The following is an 18,250-nucleotide window of genomic DNA, read 5'->3' on the forward strand; positions in this document are numbered from 1 at the left end:
CTGCTCCTACCTCACCTCCAAACACCAGTAGCCAAGTCAACTTTCTGGGCACCACACCCTTAGGTTTCACAAAAAGGGGCCTGGGCCAGGGGCGTGAGGCACTTAGAGATTCTCTTCCTAACGAACCCCTTTTACTGAAGTGTCATCTTTCCCTCTCGCACCTCGGGGTGGTAGTTCTTAACCGGGGTGATTTATCTCCCCAGAAGACATCTGGCAATGCGATGTTTAGTTGTCACAGCTGGGAAGGGGGGGTGGAAGTGGCATCGTGTGGGCAGAGAGAGGCCAGGGGTGCCACTGAACGTCCTAGGACAGGACAGCCCCCGCATGAAGAGGATAATCCAGCCTAGAGCACTAGCAGTGCTGAGGCTGACACCCTAGGGAGCTCATGGCCACCCCAGTGACCTCTGTCACCTTTTACAAAGTCTCACCTTCTGGTTCATACATCTCCGTGTAATTTTCCAGCAGAGTAACTAGCTTCTCGCAGTTCTCTGGCTTTTTTGCTCGCACCCAAGGCTTGATCTTTTCTGGAAGGATGGTCAGGTACTGCTCAAGGACCAAGATCTCGACAATCTCCTCCTTGGTGCGAGTCTCCGGCTGTAACCAATCGAGGCAGAGGTTTCGGAGTTTGATCAGGGTCTTCCGAGGCCCAACAAATTCCACGTAGAAGAAATTCCGAAACCTCTGATGAAAGAATTCAGAGTCAGTTGTGCCTTCTCTTATGATGGCATCCGGCTCCTTAGTCAAGTCACTGTCTAGCTCATACAGATGGGGGGCCCAAGACTTCTTGGGTTTGGTGGCAGACAAGTACTTTGGAGGCAGCATTTCTCTAAGTAAAATTTTCACTGGAGGAACCAAACATGAGTCAACAGGAGAGACGGCAGCAGCCTGTGACAGTCAGTACTCAGGGACCTGTAGATCGTAAGGAGATATACACATGTCCCAGAAGTTGAGGACCAGGCAGCAGTGTGGGGCTGCCCTATGAGGGGCATCAACAATGCTTTGTGAACAGGCTAAGAGGGGAAGAGATGCATCAATCCCCCCCGCCCAACAGACACGTTACACAGGACACAAAGTTTGCCTAGCACAGGAGTTACAAGCATGACCTCTGGGCACCACACTGACCTGCTTGAGGAGTTAGCTCTGCTACTAACCGGTTCTGTGACCCAGGGCAACTTATTCAATGTCCCAGAGTCTGTCCCCTTATCTGTAAAAGGGGAACAATGGACTTACGTCTCTTTTAGAACTGAGAAGCTTAAATAAGCTAATGTACCTAAATGGCCTAACTACCCAATGCCCGGCAGGTAGGAAGTACTCACAGCGCTCCGATGCCAATGCTTCCCTTAGCAAAAATGGAAGGGGGGAATGGGGGCCAATCCTGGCATTTCTGCTCATTTCTTCCCTTAACAGAATTGTTACAACATTACACAACATGTACAAGATAGAAAACCACATAAAAACGCTAACGGTGCTCAGCTCTGGGTAATGTGATCGCAAGTGCTCTTATTTTCTCCTCAGCAATTAATTTCTCTGCACCTGCACTACTGTATAAAATGTGGCTATTTAAATTAAAATTCAATCCAATTACAATTCAGCTCCTCAGTCACACTAGCCACATTTCCAGTGCCAGTGGCCACCCTACTGGACAGAAGTGCATCTCCATCGTAGTGGGAAGTTCCACTGGCCAGAGAGGCTGTGCCATGCCTGAGTTTGTGGGATGCTCAGGACCCTCCCTCAGCAGTGCACGTCCTTCCAAAGAGCATCTGTCCCAAAACCCAGCCTCGGGCTCCTGCTAACACCACTTCCTCTGGCATCCTTCCTGAGACTCAAGCATTTATCACATTCATTTCTGAGTATTTGAGGTAATTTGCCTATCCCCCCACAGTAAACTGTAAATTCTAGTGGAGGGATCAGAGGTGAACTTTTCCATCACCGTATCCCTTGATGTCTGATACCAAGTCAGGTCTCAACAATGATACAGCATGTTGAAAATAACATTTTCAAAACCAAGGTAAAACTGGTTTTAAACACAGACAGAGGATAGAACAGATATTTTTCCAAAGAAGATACACAGGTGGCCAACAGGCATATGAAAAGACATTCAAAGTCGCTATTAGAGAAATACAAATCGAAACTATAATGAGCTATCGCCTCATCCCCATCAGAATGGCTATAATTAACAAGACAAGAAGTAAGTGTTGGAGAAGATGTGGAGAAAAGGGAACCCTCATACACTGCTGGTGGGAATGCAAACTGTTGCAGCCACTATGGCAAACAGTATGGAGATTTCTCAAAAAATTAAAAATAGAGCTACCATATGATCCAGCTATCCCACTATGGGTATTTATCCAAAGAACATGAAATAATTCAAAAAAATATAGGCACCCTTATGTTCACTGTAGCATTATTCACTATAGCCAAGAGGTGGAAGCAACCCAAGTGCCCACCAATGGATAAATGGATAAAGAAGATGTGGTGTATATACAATGGAATACTACTCAGCCATAAAAAAGATAAAACCATACCATTTGTGACAATGAGGGTATTATGCCAAGCAAAATAAGTCAGACAGAGAAAGACAAATACTGTTATTATTTCACTTGTATGTGGAAGATAACAAAAAAACACACAGATAAGGAGAACAGATTGGTGGTTACCAGAGGGGAAGCGGGTAGGGGAGGGTGAAAGGGGTAAAGGGGCACATATGTATACAGATGGATGGAAACTAGATGATTGGTGGTGAACATGATGCAGTCTATACAAAAACTGATATATAACAATATACACCTGAAATTTACACAGTCATAAGCCAACATGACCTCAATAAAATAATTAAAAATAAAACAAAAAAAGGAAAAGAGAGGAAAAACTCCAGTCCCTGAGATGATACTAGCCCAACCTCTCAGAGGCAACAAGACACTCTCGGGTGTGTAAATCACCTGTTTGGGAATAGGATCCTTTCTGGAACTTCAGAATAGGCAGCTATCCACAGGAACAGAGTCAAAATGCCAAGGACCTGCAGACATTTTAAAAAAAGAAATACATGGACAAATAAACATGGAAGAAATGTAAAAAGAGTGTCAGAGGATTAATTCTCCAAATGGCTGTGGACTCAGATGGCTTTAGGGGTGAGGCCTAATATACTACCTTCAAGACAAGGCCAATTCCCATGTCATATAAACCAACCAGAGATGAGAAATAGAAAGCTTTCAAATTTTCTTTATGAAACCAGCATAATTAAAAACCCCAAGACAAAGACACAGCACTAAAAAAACCACAGCCCAAACTCACTCATGAAAGCAGACATCAAAGTCTTAACACTATTACTACTGAAAATGATTCTAGAGTTCCAGCAAATTACAAGAAGACAAGAAAAACAAATCTGAGACATAAAGAAAGACAAATACAAAACTATCATTCCCTTATGTAAGACTATCCACTCAGATACTGCAAATCAATGGAAAACAGGCTTTATAATAATTTAATAAGGAAATCACTTATCATAGACAGGTAATAATTGGAGAGACACAGGATAATCATGGAAGACGTATGGATCTGGCATATTAAAGCCCCAAATCCTCCCTCAAATTAATCTACATTATCTAATGGAATTTCAAAGAATATTAATGCTGGGGAACTTGACAACAGTTCTAAAGTTGACCTGAAAGAATTCCATTTGGATCAATATTTTGAAAATTCGTAATCAAAAGGGCAACAAACCATACACAAAATTTAGGAAATATTTTAACATAACCTCAGTATAAAAAAAGTTCGTCTATACTACGATGCCTAAAGGCAGAAAAATAACATAAAAATAACAAATGATGGTCCTGTTTATATCATGAAAGCCAAAGAAAGAAAACAACAAAAAAAACTACTTGCAATTTATGACAAAAAGACTGATTGATTTGAGAACTGTGACATGAGTTTACCACACAGGATTGAGTATTCAGTAGTCTATGAAAGTGGCACTTAAAAATAGTAAGGAATATACGGATTATTTCAATAAATAGTAACAGGAAAACTAGCCAATCATTCACTTAGGGGAAAGGGTCATACTATATATAAAAATGCTAAAATTAAAATTAAAATAAAATAAAGGATTAAATTTTATAATCATGGAGCAGGGAAAGGCTCTTCTAACCTGACGATAAAATCAGGAGATATTAAGGACAACTTTGACTTTATATATATATATATATTTTTCTCTATTATGTTAATTTTCCTCCCCAATAGTGACATATTTGAAGCATAACGCACCAGGAGGTGTAAAACTATATGAACCGTGGACTTAAAGAGTTTGCTAGCCAATCAACAGTTTTTCTAAGCAAATATGAATAAGCAAACCTGATTTGGGAGCAGTGAAACTCCAGGGAGGAAAGACAAAATGATTTTAGGAGCAACTTTCCATAAAATGTCCATGAGCAAAGTATTTACCATGTTATAAAAAACCCTTCCAAAGCACCGGGCAGAGATGGAGGCTTCCTACTCATTAGTAACATGACCCTTTGAGCGTCCATAAGTATCCTGTCATAAGGTAGATGCCAACTTCTACACCAAAAATTCACTCATTCTTTTACTCAAAAAACTCAGGAGTGAAAAATATGATATCCATTAAAGCAGCTCAAGACTTTCTGGCCAGGTCAACAAAACAGCACCTGGTCAGTAAGAGCACTGAAAGATGAAAGATTTTTAACACGAAAACCTTAAAAAAAAAATCAGATTCTAACCACTCCTTCCCACAAAGGTAGAGAAAATTTGAGAGTAAAAAAGAGCCTTGCAAACAGAATCAGCATGAAGATGGACAATGTGCGTATCTGTGTGAAGAAGAAATTGGCACATTCCTCTACTGCTTGTGGCAATGGAAATTTTATGGAGGGCGATTTGGCTACCTATCAAAATGAAAAATATACATATCCTGTTCTATAAATTCTACTTCTATGAATTTATCCCAGAGATATGCAATGATATATATGTGAGAATATATTCATTGAAGTACTGTTGATAACGGACAAAATTTGGTATATTCATATGATTATGAAACCTTTTACAATAATGAGGCAATTGTAAATAAATGGACATGAGACGATCTCTAAGATAGTTAAGTGCAAAACGGGACAAAACAATGTGTACAGCACCCAAAGTGACCATAAAAACCGATGCAGTTCCTTAAACAGAAGATTTCTGGAAGGATATATAAGACACTATTAATAGTGATTAATAGTGATTGCCTCTCGGGAAGGGAACTGGGGGCCAGGGAAAGAAGGGCAACTTACTTTTTCATTGTATATTCTCCTTTTGTTTTTTGTTTTTATTTTTTTTTACCATGAGCATGTATTACCCAGTCAAAAGAATAAATTCAAAGTCAAAACAAAACAATAAACAAAAGCACTAATAGAGGCCTTTAGAGATTGCCCTGCCCACTGAGTGGGTGCAGGCAGCACTACTAACATCTTAAAACTTTGGGGGCTCCCCTCCCCATCTCACCTCTGCTTGAGCCCAAGGTCATACCCTAAACTGGCAATTTGCAGATGACAAGACAGGCAATTTTGAAAACCTCAAAGATTCAACTTTGAAACTTCTCAGACTCAAAAAATGCTTATGGAAATTGCAGCTGCAAGTTGAATATATTCCTCAGATCTCCAGCAACTAGTAGTACCTAACTGTGACACCATCCCCATCCTAGTGATTCCACTTCTGAAATCTAACTGACAGACCTATCTGCGCACGTGCACAAAGACACAGTTCACAAGAGTGTTCGCAGAGGCACTGTTTACAACAGCAAGAACAGGGACAGGTAGGAGAATGCTCGAGCAGAATTCCAACACCAGAGACCGCTGGAGGACCACTACATATTAGACATCAAAGTAAAGATGGGTACGAAGTTTCTACACTATAAAACCAACCAATATAAAAACAAGCAAGAAAAAGAAGGGGAAAAATATTTTGCAAGAGATGATAGTTAATATTTGAAATGTAAAACACCCTCAGAAAGCAGTAAGAAGAGCCAGCCCAGTGGCACAGCGGTTAAGTTCACACGTTCTGCTTCGGCAGCCTTCCCCAGTGCAGATCTACACATTGCTTGTCAAGCCATGCTGCGGCAGGTGTCCTGCATACAAAGTAGAGGAAGATGGGCACAGATGTTACCTCAGGGCCAGTCTTCCTCAGCAAAAAGAGGAGGATTGGCAGCAGATGTTAGCTCAGAGCTAATCTTCCTCAAAAAAAAAAAAGCAGTAAGAAAAAGATAAATGGCCCAACACAAAAATAAAGAACATTAATACACTTCATAAAATTAGTAATATTAGAGTCAATATTTACATCAGAAATCAAAGAAATGTAAAATATTACAAAGAATACTTTCTTGGCCTGTCAAATGGGCAAATATTTCCAAAATAAAAATCAATGTTGCTGAGAAGCTGGCTGGTGCAGGCATGAACCACATTTCAAGATTTCATTTTGGCATGTGTTTTTAAAACATTTAAAATGCTTATTCCTTTTGATGAGCAAGTCTCCATTTAAGGATAAAGATAGTCAAGACGTAAAATGTCAGTAAGGAAAAAAAAAGCTTAAAAGTCGGCTGCCCACTATAATTAAGTCCTTGTCTGTACATCTAATTTCCGATTTATAAGGGTAAAACCTTTAGCACTAAAAAGCTGCTGCAGTAAGTGAGGGCAGATGACACCATTTTACACGTGGAGCTGTGGGAAGAGAGGAGCACGTGTCAGAGAAGTGCATGTTCTGTTAGTGTGTTGTTATATGACACAGAACCCGTCAGAGCAACCAAGAGTGAAGCTCGGGGAAAGGAAACACTGGTCAACAGTCTCCTCCCAAGGTTACTTGACACAAGCATTTAATAAATCCAATCTAGAAAAGTCTTAATAGCCCATGACTATAAAAGGCTATTCCAGGAACATAACGATGATATCCCACTTGGGTGGACTGTTATAGATAACGGATTAAAGGGAGAAGAGGAGCCCACGAGCGTCATTACATCTTAAAAAGTATTTGCAAACTTCAACAGCGTGTCTTTATACATTCTTAGCAAAGTGTAAGACTAGGAGACCATCTAAACACAAAAAAGATTTATCTCAAATAAATACCAGCGAATAGATTAAATACTGAAGGCATTCCAAGCAAAGGTGGAGACAAGGAAGGGAAGCCCTCAACACTACTCTGGAAGTCCTAGCTAAGGCAACCGAGGGAGAAGAAATGAAAGGCAGAGACGCGGAAAAAGGATTACGTTGAACTGAAAAATCTTGTCAGTAAATATAGCAAGAAAAAAATCTAATTAATAGCAAAATAAATAAATAAATTCAACAAAGTATCTGCAACTCCAAACAAAATTTTTTAAACGTATAGAAGAACATAAAACAAGTACCAAATAAATGAAGACATATGTTTTTTGATGAGAACATGGAAATTGTCAATCCTCCCCGAACATAAATTAAAATCCAAGAAAAAGGTGGGAGCTTTGACAAACAAAGAATCCAGTTCCTCTAGAAGAATTAATGTGTAAGAATATCAAGATACTTCAGAATAAGAAGGTATACATGTGATGGGGGGCAGGGTGCTGTCTGTAAAATGACCCAAACATATGAACACATAAAGTATTCTTTCCGACACGATATGGGTGCAAGGACAGACAAACTAACGGAACAGAATACAGTCCAGAAACTGATTTGTGTGAAAGTTTATACAAACATGGGAATTTAGTTTATAATACAGGAAGGTTTTCAAATCAAGAAAAGCATTAACTGTGTAAATACAAACCAGGTGCTTTCTTAGGACTAGATGATAAAGGGTAATTTTAACAAAAGTGACAAGAGGAGACAGCCAATACTTTAATTTCTAACCAGTTATTCAAGTATGCATTTCCAAGAAAGCTGGAGTAGGTCTTTGACACTAGGAAAGACCAATAAAACCAGTGCAGGCATCTGGCCTCCCTCCAGGAAATTCTGTGTTTCAACTACACATTGCCAGAAAACTGAGGCCAATGACAAACTTACTTTGTTCTCTCTAAAATAAATCACTGCACTCAAAAGATAGCATGCCTCCAAAAATTTCATCAAACAAGAAGGAATGAAAACAGATAAAATCTTTAATAGAATGTTACGTAGCATTAAGTCACACTTCCAAGAAATTTTATAGCTTTATTTTCCGATTACAAGCATAAAAGATAGTACAACATTCAAACATTACAGAATATTTAATGTAGAAACTGCAAGCCACATCCAACTGGTCAAATGTGTTGCCATACCAAACCTTTTTAAATCTCTCTATATAGTAACATCATCTTTTTACCAAAATGATATCACACCACGAGTTCTGCGTGTGTATGTGCACTTATAAACCTCATAATTTGTGATGATCTCTTTCCATACCAGTACCTATAGATTTACACCATTCTTTCTAAAGGCCACATAGTAATCCATTCCATGGATACACCAGTTTATTTAAACGATGGAAATGACTAACATAAAAAAAATGTTTAAAGTGTTAAAATATTAGGGTATAAAATTGTACAGCACATGTGGCATTCTAACTGCAAATATACCCACTTATATGTTCATAGAAAAAATGAGAATATCCACACAATGGAATATAAGGCAATTTTTAGAAAGCAAAGCTATAGATGGAGATGTAATTATAAGGAAATTCTTGCATATACTGTTAAATAGCTGCAAAACAGTCTGTATACACACAGAGACACACCCATATAAATGGAGACTGAAAATGTGATGAACACATTATACGAGCTCTCCACATGGCACATCACACCCTCCCCCATCCAACTATTGTCTAACACCCCACACTGCACTCTCGGAGCTTGAGTTTGAAATGTTAATGAATTGTACATGATCTCATTTATGTTAAAAAAAAAACTACATAAGTACTTAAATGTATGGAAGTATGTATAAAATAAATTATAAGAAAACTTCCATATAAACTTGTATAAGGACATTCATAAAATGGAGGAAATCTATATTAATTTGTATAAAGACTATAAATAGGGAAAATCAGAAAAAAATAAATGATTAACAAAAGACCCCTCCATTTCTTTTTGCATTTTAATTTAGAATGTTATTTTCACAATCAGAAAAAAAACTTGAATATAAAATTTGGAAGCAAATTCAACTGCTGTTTATCTTTCCTTTTCCCTTCTGCTTCTTACTGCTCATCAGCATCCCCTCCCCAGGACAGGGGCCCCTGCTCACTCTGGCTACCTCCTCCCCACTCTGGCCACCCTGCAGTGCTCCTGCAGAGTCCGCTTACAATCTACACACCCCTGTTGGGCCAATGCACCACTGACAGGGCTCCACACCCAGATCCTGACCTGAGGCCTCTCCCCTCTCTCAGTTCAAACTGAATTCTGGCCACATGGCAAACCCATCACCTTTGTTTCCTGGCTTGGAGGTGGGCTCTCACACACCCCTCGTTACTAACGCTTCAACATCTTCCTCTGCTCTCTCTCTGGAGCAGGAATCCTACCATGAGTCAGGTAGTAGCCAAGGGCAGGATTTTAAAAGGTCTGACCACATTAGGAGGACTAGGGTGAAAGGAGGGACACACAGGGACCAGGCCTGACTGTGGTCGTAGGGGCTGAGGGAGGCCACTAATTCCAAGGGGAGAGAAGGAGAGGAGACAAATGATGGGAACCAGTAATAAGTCTCATTCTCCAAACTGGGCAGAGGGGCTTATGGGTTTCTAGCTGTTCTTCAACCTCCAAATCTGTTCTTAAACACACGAGACATCTAAGCATCATGCCCACCGTAAGCACCATATGCAGAGTAAGTTTCATGCGTGAGCTAGACTGTCTAAAACCTAGGACAGTGGTGCTGCCTGCTGGACAACAGTGTTGCCACCGTGGTCTATGTGGCAGTATTGATGCCATTCTTTGAATATGGTATAGCCCTTTACTTCTATTTCATAAAAACGAATAGAAAACAAAAGTAAAGACCTCAGAATTGATGTAACTGAAACAAAGACAGATTCACCAGGCATTCTTGCCACACGTAGGGGGTCTTTGGCCTCAATCAAAGGATCAGCGGGTCGAGTGTTCAACTGAACTGGAAAGAACTCAGTTAAAGAACACATATCAGAGGCAGGCAATGTGGCTGGGACGTGTGAGGAGAGAAAGAAATTCTGTGACTCCACTGTTTGACCTCGGGCTCCCCATATCCCATCAGTTGTGAGAGAAGCTCCACAACATCTTCTTCAACCCCACTGCTACTTACTTACTTTGGTCCCTCATCACGGTAACCTACATCAGCCCCCTTACTCGTTCTACCTACCTCATCAAAGGGGGCTGGAATTGAGAACTTTAAAAGTCAGGAACCGAGGAAGTTACTTTCTTCGTTGCTCAGGGACAGCATGGTGTGCAGTCTCTTCTCTCTTCTCGTTTGCTCCATTCTCCTGTCTCTTTCTGCAGACCGACATTCTCTACTTCAGCACGCACATGGAGTAAGATGTTGTCCCAGCCCCAGTTCTACCTCACCTCCCAGGTTAAGTACCCATCACTGACAGACCCATCACTCTGTGCCTCCATTCACCCAAACTCACCCAGTCTACAAGTGCATGCCACAGTTCGATGCCTTCTGGGGTAGTGGTTCTTAACCTTGGGGATGTCAAAAAGTCACCTGAGGCACTTATGAAAAATGCGCCTGCCTTTCCAGGTGGGACAACTCATGAGGTCTGTGGTTCTCTAGGAAAGAGGCATTCCAACAAGCGGCCCAGGAGCTGTACTTTGAGAATCACTCCTCTAGGCTTGGGTGTCCAACCTGGTCCAGTTAACCATGAACAGGAACAAATGGACAAGATGGGCTCTTGCGCTAACAATTGTATATGGGAATGTGAGCAAGGAGTAAATGACCATTAGCCCTACCACACCAGCCACAACCTCTACCCTCTGCTCTGTTAGGTGGCTCCACTCAGATAACCGCCACATTAGCCTGGGCTTACCTCTATCACATAAGCCTAGCACTTACCACACTCAGCAACATTTCCTTTTTGTTGTCATTCTTGAGGGGTCTCCTCAAAAATTTAGAACAAAAGGAAACATTATCTAAGAGTTTCTATGATCCGTCCCCAAATGGCTGAAGACAAATAAAGCCACTACAGAGACAAAACGTCTTCTGAGCCGTATGACTTATATAGTCTCATATCAATAACTGGCTGATCAGATTTTTTTTAAAGTGGGGATGGTATCAAAAGGCAGGCCACAAAGCATGGTTCATCTAACCATCTATGAGAGAGAGACAGCGAGCAAGGGAGAAAGAAGGCACTACTCAGCTCAGACCTAATTTAAATGGAGATGGGCTGGGGAGCAGGTGGCGGGGAGGCTCTGTAGATAGCGGGCTTCTGGTATCCTGGTAACCCTAGCAAGAGCTTCACAGCAACCAAATGGTGGCACCAGGCAACCTTACAGGGCAGCGCTATTAAAACTCGCCGGCGTCCTCTAGTGCTGATTCCATACTCACCAAGCTACCTTCTCATTATGGTTTCCTTTCCCATGTAGGTCTGCCTACAGGGAGAGAATGTGCTGATCATACACACTTTTGAGTATTTGGGTCCCTGCTGTAGTGATCTCCCATCATAAATCAATAAACCAAAATTGAGAGAACAAGAACATCCTATTTCAGTCACACTTATTTTCCAACATAAACCAGTAAGTCGGTATGGCTTACATAAGTCTGAGCTTCATTAATGTGGACCTACCAACAAAAGATGAGTCCTTAGGTGAAGTAAGGTTTCTGAGTCTCCACAGGCTTGAGCACCAGACACTGGATACCTGGAGCATTCAATGGAATAAACCAACTTATCCCCCAAGGGCCTACTTGGGACAGCATGTCAGCCCTATTCCAGGTGGTAATACACCATCAGCATAGTCACCTGCCTTGGTAAGCATGTTTTCTCACTCTCCATTTAATGGGAGCTGTCCTTCAGCAGACACTGAAGCCAGGGATAATGTCACTCACTTCCAAAGACCCAAAGGCTAATCCTAAAGCATAATCCTGTCCCAGATCAGGCACAGTGTCAATGCCTGCTGAGAGAATGAACAACCTTTGGTGATTTTGCTCACTTCCCCACATAACGTGATTCACTGAGTCTGGTCTGAATCAGTCAGCAAGCCATGAACAAAGAGTACAAGTCCTATTGAGTCTCTCTCCTCAGTATCTCTCAAATCCATCCCCTTCACTTATCCCCCTGCCATGAACCTAATCCAAGCTACTCTCTCTCACCCAGACTGGAGGTGATCTCCCCACACTCACTATTTCTACTCTCCCCTTCCAAACCCTGAATACCAGATGAAACTTTTAAAACACAAATCTGATTATCGAGTTACTTCCATGGTTAAAATACCTCAATGGCTTTCCATGGTGCTTCAGATAAAGCCCAAACTTACCAGTGATTGCAAGGCCTTCCACACTGCAGCCCTGATTTACCTTTTTCCCACCTCAGTCAAATGCTACTCCATCATTTCCTTTGCTCTAAGCATCCTAGACTTGCGGCTGTTCTCTCTGGATCCCTCAGGAACGTCCCTGTCCCCTGGTTTAAGACTACTCTTCCTATGACATATGACACAATGTCATCTACCACCTTTCAAGGCTCAGCCTTAATGTCCCTGACTTCCTCAGGCAGGAACTATATGGCCTCTCCCAGAATAAGTTACCTGTCTGCAGTGAATGTTCTCTTTCAAAGGCATGAATCACACAATAATTTTTTCAGTGTCTTTCATTACCCAATAGACTATGAGCTCCAGGAAAACACGTCCTTTCCCACTTGGGGCCATGTTTGATAGATGAATCTCTCATGCTTCTTTAATCACCCAATAAGGAAGAAAGAGCAGGCCTGAATGATTAGCTGAGTACTGAGAAAAGAAGACACTGAAAAAGATGTCTTGAGGCCAAGGAGAATTTCTGGCAAAGAAACAATCCACCAGAAAAGTCGTGTATTCTCAGAGAGCACAAACGGTGCTTGTGTGGAGATGTGGAACACGTGTACAATAGGAAAGTGTCAGGATGAAGAAGGATGTGCTCACTCCACGGATGGGTGTGGCACTGTGAAAAGGGAATTCAGCTCACCTGGACCCAGTCACCTAATGTTTGGACCTAGTCCCTCTTCCTCTTGCCAGTCGTCTCCAAGAAGGGTGGAAGCTCAAGAAGGCAGAGCTGAGGAAGGAAAAGAAAACATGAGACACCAAATTTACTTTGCAGTTATTGGATTCTTCAGGCTGGAAATGACTCCACAACAGCTGCATCTTTGTCTCCTATAGCGGCAGAGGTCAAATGAGACTAGGAAAAACAGCTTTCCCTCCCAGGATGAAAGGGCCATGGGCACTACCCCCTGAGGCATATATTGTACCCTGAGCTGTAATCACAGCCTTTTCCCAAAGAGGTTCTGTCAATGGGTGTGCAACTCAATCCTAGGTGTCTTAGAACCTTGTCTACCAAGCAGAGCAAAATAGTAAAGACATGGGGCTTTGAATAAAGAAATCAATTCAAGAACCCCATTTCCTACTTATTGTCTATGTGGTTCTGGCCATTCCTCTAAAGGTAAGAGGGACATGTTACAGGTAAAAAGTGGAGGGAAAAAATGGCTAAGGAGGTACTAGCGTTTACTGTTATTTACATGCCATGTACAGTGCTTAGCACCTTACTTTTATTGTCTCTGTTACTCCTCACCACAACACTATTCTCTAGTTCTCATTTCAAAGAAAAGCAGAGGCTCAGAGAACTCAATCTCACAGCTCATGGCAAACTATTATAGATCAACCTAATGTCATTTTGAAAAACATTACTACATCTACTCATGTTTTCCACAGAGACCACATGGAGTAATGACATAGGTACACCTTAAAAAGGTAAATTGAAACTCCAGTTCTGCCATTTAATAGCCAGTGATGCAGGGCCAGAAATTTAACCCTTCTGTAAATTTAAGTAATACGAAAAGACTAACTTACTTTAGGACCTTAATACAATTATCATTACTAGGTGATGGTATCATTACTTAATCTTACATAATATTTTAAAGGTTATCAACATGTTCCAAATAGATTAACAATACATATTTCAAGTCTCACTGTGCCCAAGAGCATGCGTTCAATCAACTGGAGGTCCCTGGGGGAAGTTATCTTCATGATTACGGCTCTGATTTATGTCAGTACTATCAGTCACTGGCGAGTCAATACTTAATTAGGTTTCTTCCACAACCCAGTTGGGAAAGAGGAATTCACTGCGTCACTTTCCCTACTTCCAAAAAGAGAAAAGGAGAGAGAGGGGTAGGGACTTAAAAGCTCCTTCGGTGGAGCTTCCACCAGAAGGGGCCCCCTGGAATCCAGGGTGAATGTAAACAAACACGGCAAAAGCGGTGAGTTAGGAGGTGGCAACTGGTCCCCTAGCAGACAGCGCCACAGGAGGCTCTGCGCAGGCGCTGCCCTCACCCCTCCCCAAAAAGGAAGCCCTGCCCCTCCACCCCGCCCCGCCCAGTACTTGCCCAGAGAGCCTCCTCCTCTCCATTATTTCCCACGCCACGCCCCCTCACAACCATCTACAGCTCTGAACTCTAACCCACAGCCTTCAGGCCGGCCTTTTACTTTACATAAACGCCCTACCAACCTCAGGGCCTCCAAAACCCACATCGTATACCCACAGCCTGCCTCCTCCATTTCTCATTTAACATCCTGCCCTTCCCAAAGGCTATTACAATTCCTGAATTACCGGCCCACCCGGTGGCCCAGCGGTTAAGTGCACACGTTCCGCTTTGGCAGTCTGGGGCGGCAGGCCAGATCCCAGGTGCGGACATGGCACCGCTTGGCAAGCTATGCTCCGTGGTAGGCGTCCCCCATATAATGTAGAGGAAGATGGGCATGGATGTTAGCTCCGGACCAGTCTTCCTCAGCAAAAAAAAAAAAAAGAAAAAAAGAAAAAATAGAGGATTGGCAGCAGACGTTAGCTCAAGGCTAATCTTCCTCAAAAGAAAAAAAAAATTCCTGAATTACGAACCCCACTTTTTCTGCTAACTGACCCCCGGAACCACGCAGCTGAACCTTGTCCCCACATTGCCCCAAGACTTGGCCTTGGCGCCCCCTGGAGGAAACAGAATACCACTGGACACGTTGAAGCCCCCAAGATGGCGAAGCCGGCCAAGTGGGCGCCTGCGCAACATGCTAGCAAAGCCGCGGGGGCAGGCTCTCCGTCTCCAAGGACACCGAAGTCCCTCAGCCTGCCTCCCTCAGTCCCACTGTGGCTCAGGGTGGGGCATGCGCAGCAAATCTCAGTCCCCTTTCCCGGCCCAGCAAACGTGGGCTGGGCTCTGCAGCCCCCGTCAGTCACTCTGACCACGACAACCCCTCCCTCAGGCCCACCCCCTGCAGCTCCGTCATTCGGGATGGCACCTGTGCTGGAAGCCTCAGTGACCACCTACTGACCAGCAAGCACAGCGCTAGCGTGGGCAGGGTCTGCACTCATCACTCACTCAGGCCAAGGCAGCCCCTCCCTCGGACCCCTGTAGCTCCACTGTGATTCAAGACAGCGCTCGCAGTAAGCCGCGGCTGCCACCTGTTGGCCAACCAACACAATGCTGAAGAAGGCAGGGCTCTGTAGCCCCTCCCTTGGGCCCGCCCCCTGAGCTCCACTGTCATTCAAGTGGCGCCTGCGCAGGAAGCCGCGGCTGCCACCTGTTGGCCAACCAACACAATGCTGAAGAAGGCAGGGCTCTGTAGCCCCTCCCTTGGGCCCGCCCCCTGAGCGCCACTGTCATTCAAGTGGCGCCTGCGCAGGAAGCCGCGGCTGCCACCTGTTGGCCAACCAACACAATGCTGAAGAAGGCAGGGCTCTGTAGCCCCTCCCTTGGGCCCGCCCCCTGAGCCCCACTGTCATTCAAGTGGCGCTTGCGCAGGAAGCCTCGGCTGCCACCTACTGGCCAACACAGCACTAGAATGGGCGGGGCTCTGCAGCCCCCGTCAGTCACTCAGGACAGCCCCTCCCTCAGATCCGCCCCCTACAGTACAACCATCATTCAAGAGGGTACCTGCGCAGTAAGTTTCAGCCGCCACCCGCTAGGCCAACAGCGCTAGATGGGAAAGGGTATGCGGTCCCCCGTCAGTCATTTGAACCACGAGCGTTCCTTCATGGGCCCCGCCCCTGCAGCTCCATGTCATTCATGATGACACTTGCGCAGTAGGCTCGCTGCTACCGATAAGCCAACCAACCGCTACAGTGGGCAGGGTTCTGCAGCCCTCTTATCAATCATTCAAGCGCGACAGCCCCTCCCCTGGGCCCGCCCCCTGCAGCTCCGCTGTCATTCACAACGGTGCCTCCTCAAGCGAGCCTCTGCTGCCACCTATCGGCCAATATTCTTAGTGCCAGAGTGGGTGGGGCTCTGCAGCGCTTCAGGCCCAGGAAAGGCGTTGGCCCCACCCCTCAGCCCTGCTGACAGGGCGCCTGCGCAACAGCCCTCGGCTGCCCCCAACGCCCCCAGTGCCCCCAGCCAAGGATGAGGCCAGACACATGGTAGGGTGAAAACAGCCTCGAGAAGGCAACGACAGGGGAAGGGGTGAGGCTCTCAGCCCTCTGACCCAGCCAAGGAGGAACAGCGGGCACAGTGACAGCCTGCAGCCCTGTCCCTGAGGACAAAAAGTGCCACAGCAGCGGCAGCCGCGGCAAATCTGGGCACAGCGCCTGCTTCACCACACACGGGATTCTCCAGGAGATAACATATCTTTTCTTAGCCAGGGCGGTAAGACAGCCCCCAGTCACTAGCCGAGGCCCAATCTCAGAAGTCAGAGTTCAGACCCCATGCTAGGCCAGGTGGCACCATCGCGGCAAGCGTCTGCGGCCAGACCCGCGACCAGAAAAGAAGGTGCGCGGCAGGCAGGACCCGCAGCTTGCAAGGGACACTGCAGCGCTCGGCCCCGCCCATGAGGCCACCCAGCCAAGACGGCGCCTGCGCAGCTGGCCACGGCCGCCCCAATCGAAGGTGGTACCGAGGTAGGAGGGGCTCAATCAGACGGTCAGTGCCCAGGGACCTGCAGACACCACAGCCCTTGGCCCCGCCCCAGCGCGCAGCCAGCCAATCAGGACAGGGCCTGTGAAGCAACCCTTACCCGCCCAGCCAAAGATGGCGCCGGGGTGGGTGGGGCTCCCAGCCCGCCACGCCCAGAGCAAATACCCGCAGGCACGACCTTAGCCCCGCCCCAGCACGCATCTAGCCAATCAGGACAGCGCCAGCGAAGTACCCCTTAGCCGCCCATGCCAAAGATGGCGCCGGGGTGGGCGGGACACCCAGCCTACCACGCCCAGAGAAAATACCCGCAGGCACCACAGCCCTCGGCCCGCCCCTGCCACCGCCACTGCGGCAAACAAGCCCCGCCCCCAAAGGCTGGCATGGATGCGGGGGTGGCCGGGGGACCGGCCAATCGGGGACCCCGAGGGATGGGGCGAGCACTCTGCAGCCCCCAGACCCAGATGACAAAAGCGGGGGCGCCCGAAATCACGCTAGCCCGCGCATTAGCATCGGGCCACTCCTCCCGCCACATTCTGCAGCACCCACCCGAGCGGGCTTACTGCAACAGGAGCCCGTGGCAGTGCTACCCTCGACTGCGGGCTGATGGACAGCCGTCCATCCCCGTCCCCACCTCCACCCAGGAAAAAAGGCGCTGCAGCCCCCAGACTCCGTGGCCCCTCAGCGGGGCGGCCCGCCCCCGAGACCCTGGCCAGCCGTGTAAGATGGCGCCGCTGCGGCAAGCGCGACATGCCTCGCTGGCTCTCTGGGGACCCCCGTTTGGCCGCCCGAGGGCCGGACCTGCGGCGTGTGACTGCCGTCCCGCCCGGCACACCGTCCAGACGCAGAGGTGCGAGGCCCGGGGCGGTCGGACTCACCTCACCTCACCGCACCGCACCTCACCGCCCGACCGCCCGGCCGGCCCAGAGCAGCGTGCGCGCCGTCTAGCGCGCCCACATGGCCCCAGGCGCCCGGCGGCGCCACCAGCCCAGGGTGGACATGTCGCTGCCCCTCTCCGACCTCGTCCTCCAGCGGCTCCCGGGCGTCTGCGCCGAGCCGCTGCCCGCGACTCCTTGTCAGGATCTCCGCAGAGGCGGGGCTCTGGCGCGGGCCAATCAGCGGCTGTGCTGGCCGCCCTGGGCCCCCTTGCCACGCCCCCTGGCCCTGCCAATCAGGCCACGGTTGCCGTGGCAACAGCTTGGCGCCAAAGCAGGAGGTTGACGTCAACTGAGCTGAGGCGAGGGGCCTCAAA

The 18,250-nt window shown here is 46.2% G+C and overlaps 1 protein-coding gene across 31 annotated transcripts in view; it reads right to left on the bottom strand.

Annotated features, from left to right (window-relative positions):
- PEG3 (paternally expressed 3) overlaps positions 1 to 18,048 on the bottom strand; it is a 32,207-nt gene extending 14,159 nt beyond the window's left edge. For 2 of the 31 annotated variants that reach the window (XM_070224983.1, XM_070224977.1), the window contains exons 1-8: positions 17,877 to 18,017; positions 13,080 to 13,166; positions 11,713 to 11,785; positions 11,475 to 11,518; positions 10,558 to 10,612; positions 10,290 to 10,420; positions 2,937 to 3,013; positions 429 to 909 (exon numbers count right to left, since the gene is read on the bottom strand). In XM_070224983.1, coding sequence (XP_070081084.1) covers positions 429 to 822 — 394 coding nt within the window. In that variant the 5' untranslated portion in view covers positions 823 to 909; positions 2,937 to 3,013; positions 10,290 to 10,420; ... (3 more) ...; positions 13,080 to 13,166; positions 17,877 to 18,017. Of the gene's footprint in view, positions 1 to 428; positions 910 to 2,936; positions 3,014 to 10,289; positions 10,421 to 10,557; positions 10,613 to 11,474; positions 11,519 to 11,712; positions 11,786 to 13,079; positions 13,167 to 16,026; positions 16,214 to 17,876 lie in introns of those variants that run through there. The other 29 variants (XM_070224982.1, XM_070224975.1, XM_070224998.1 and 26 more) reach the window with 21 other exon arrangements.
- Positions 18,049 to 18,250: the final 202 nt, after the last annotated feature.

This window comes from Equus caballus, chromosome 10 (genome assembly GCF_041296265.1).
Source record: "Equus caballus isolate H_3958 breed thoroughbred chromosome 10, TB-T2T, whole genome shotgun sequence".
Classification (NCBI taxonomy): domain Eukaryota; kingdom Metazoa; phylum Chordata; class Mammalia; order Perissodactyla; family Equidae; genus Equus; species Equus caballus.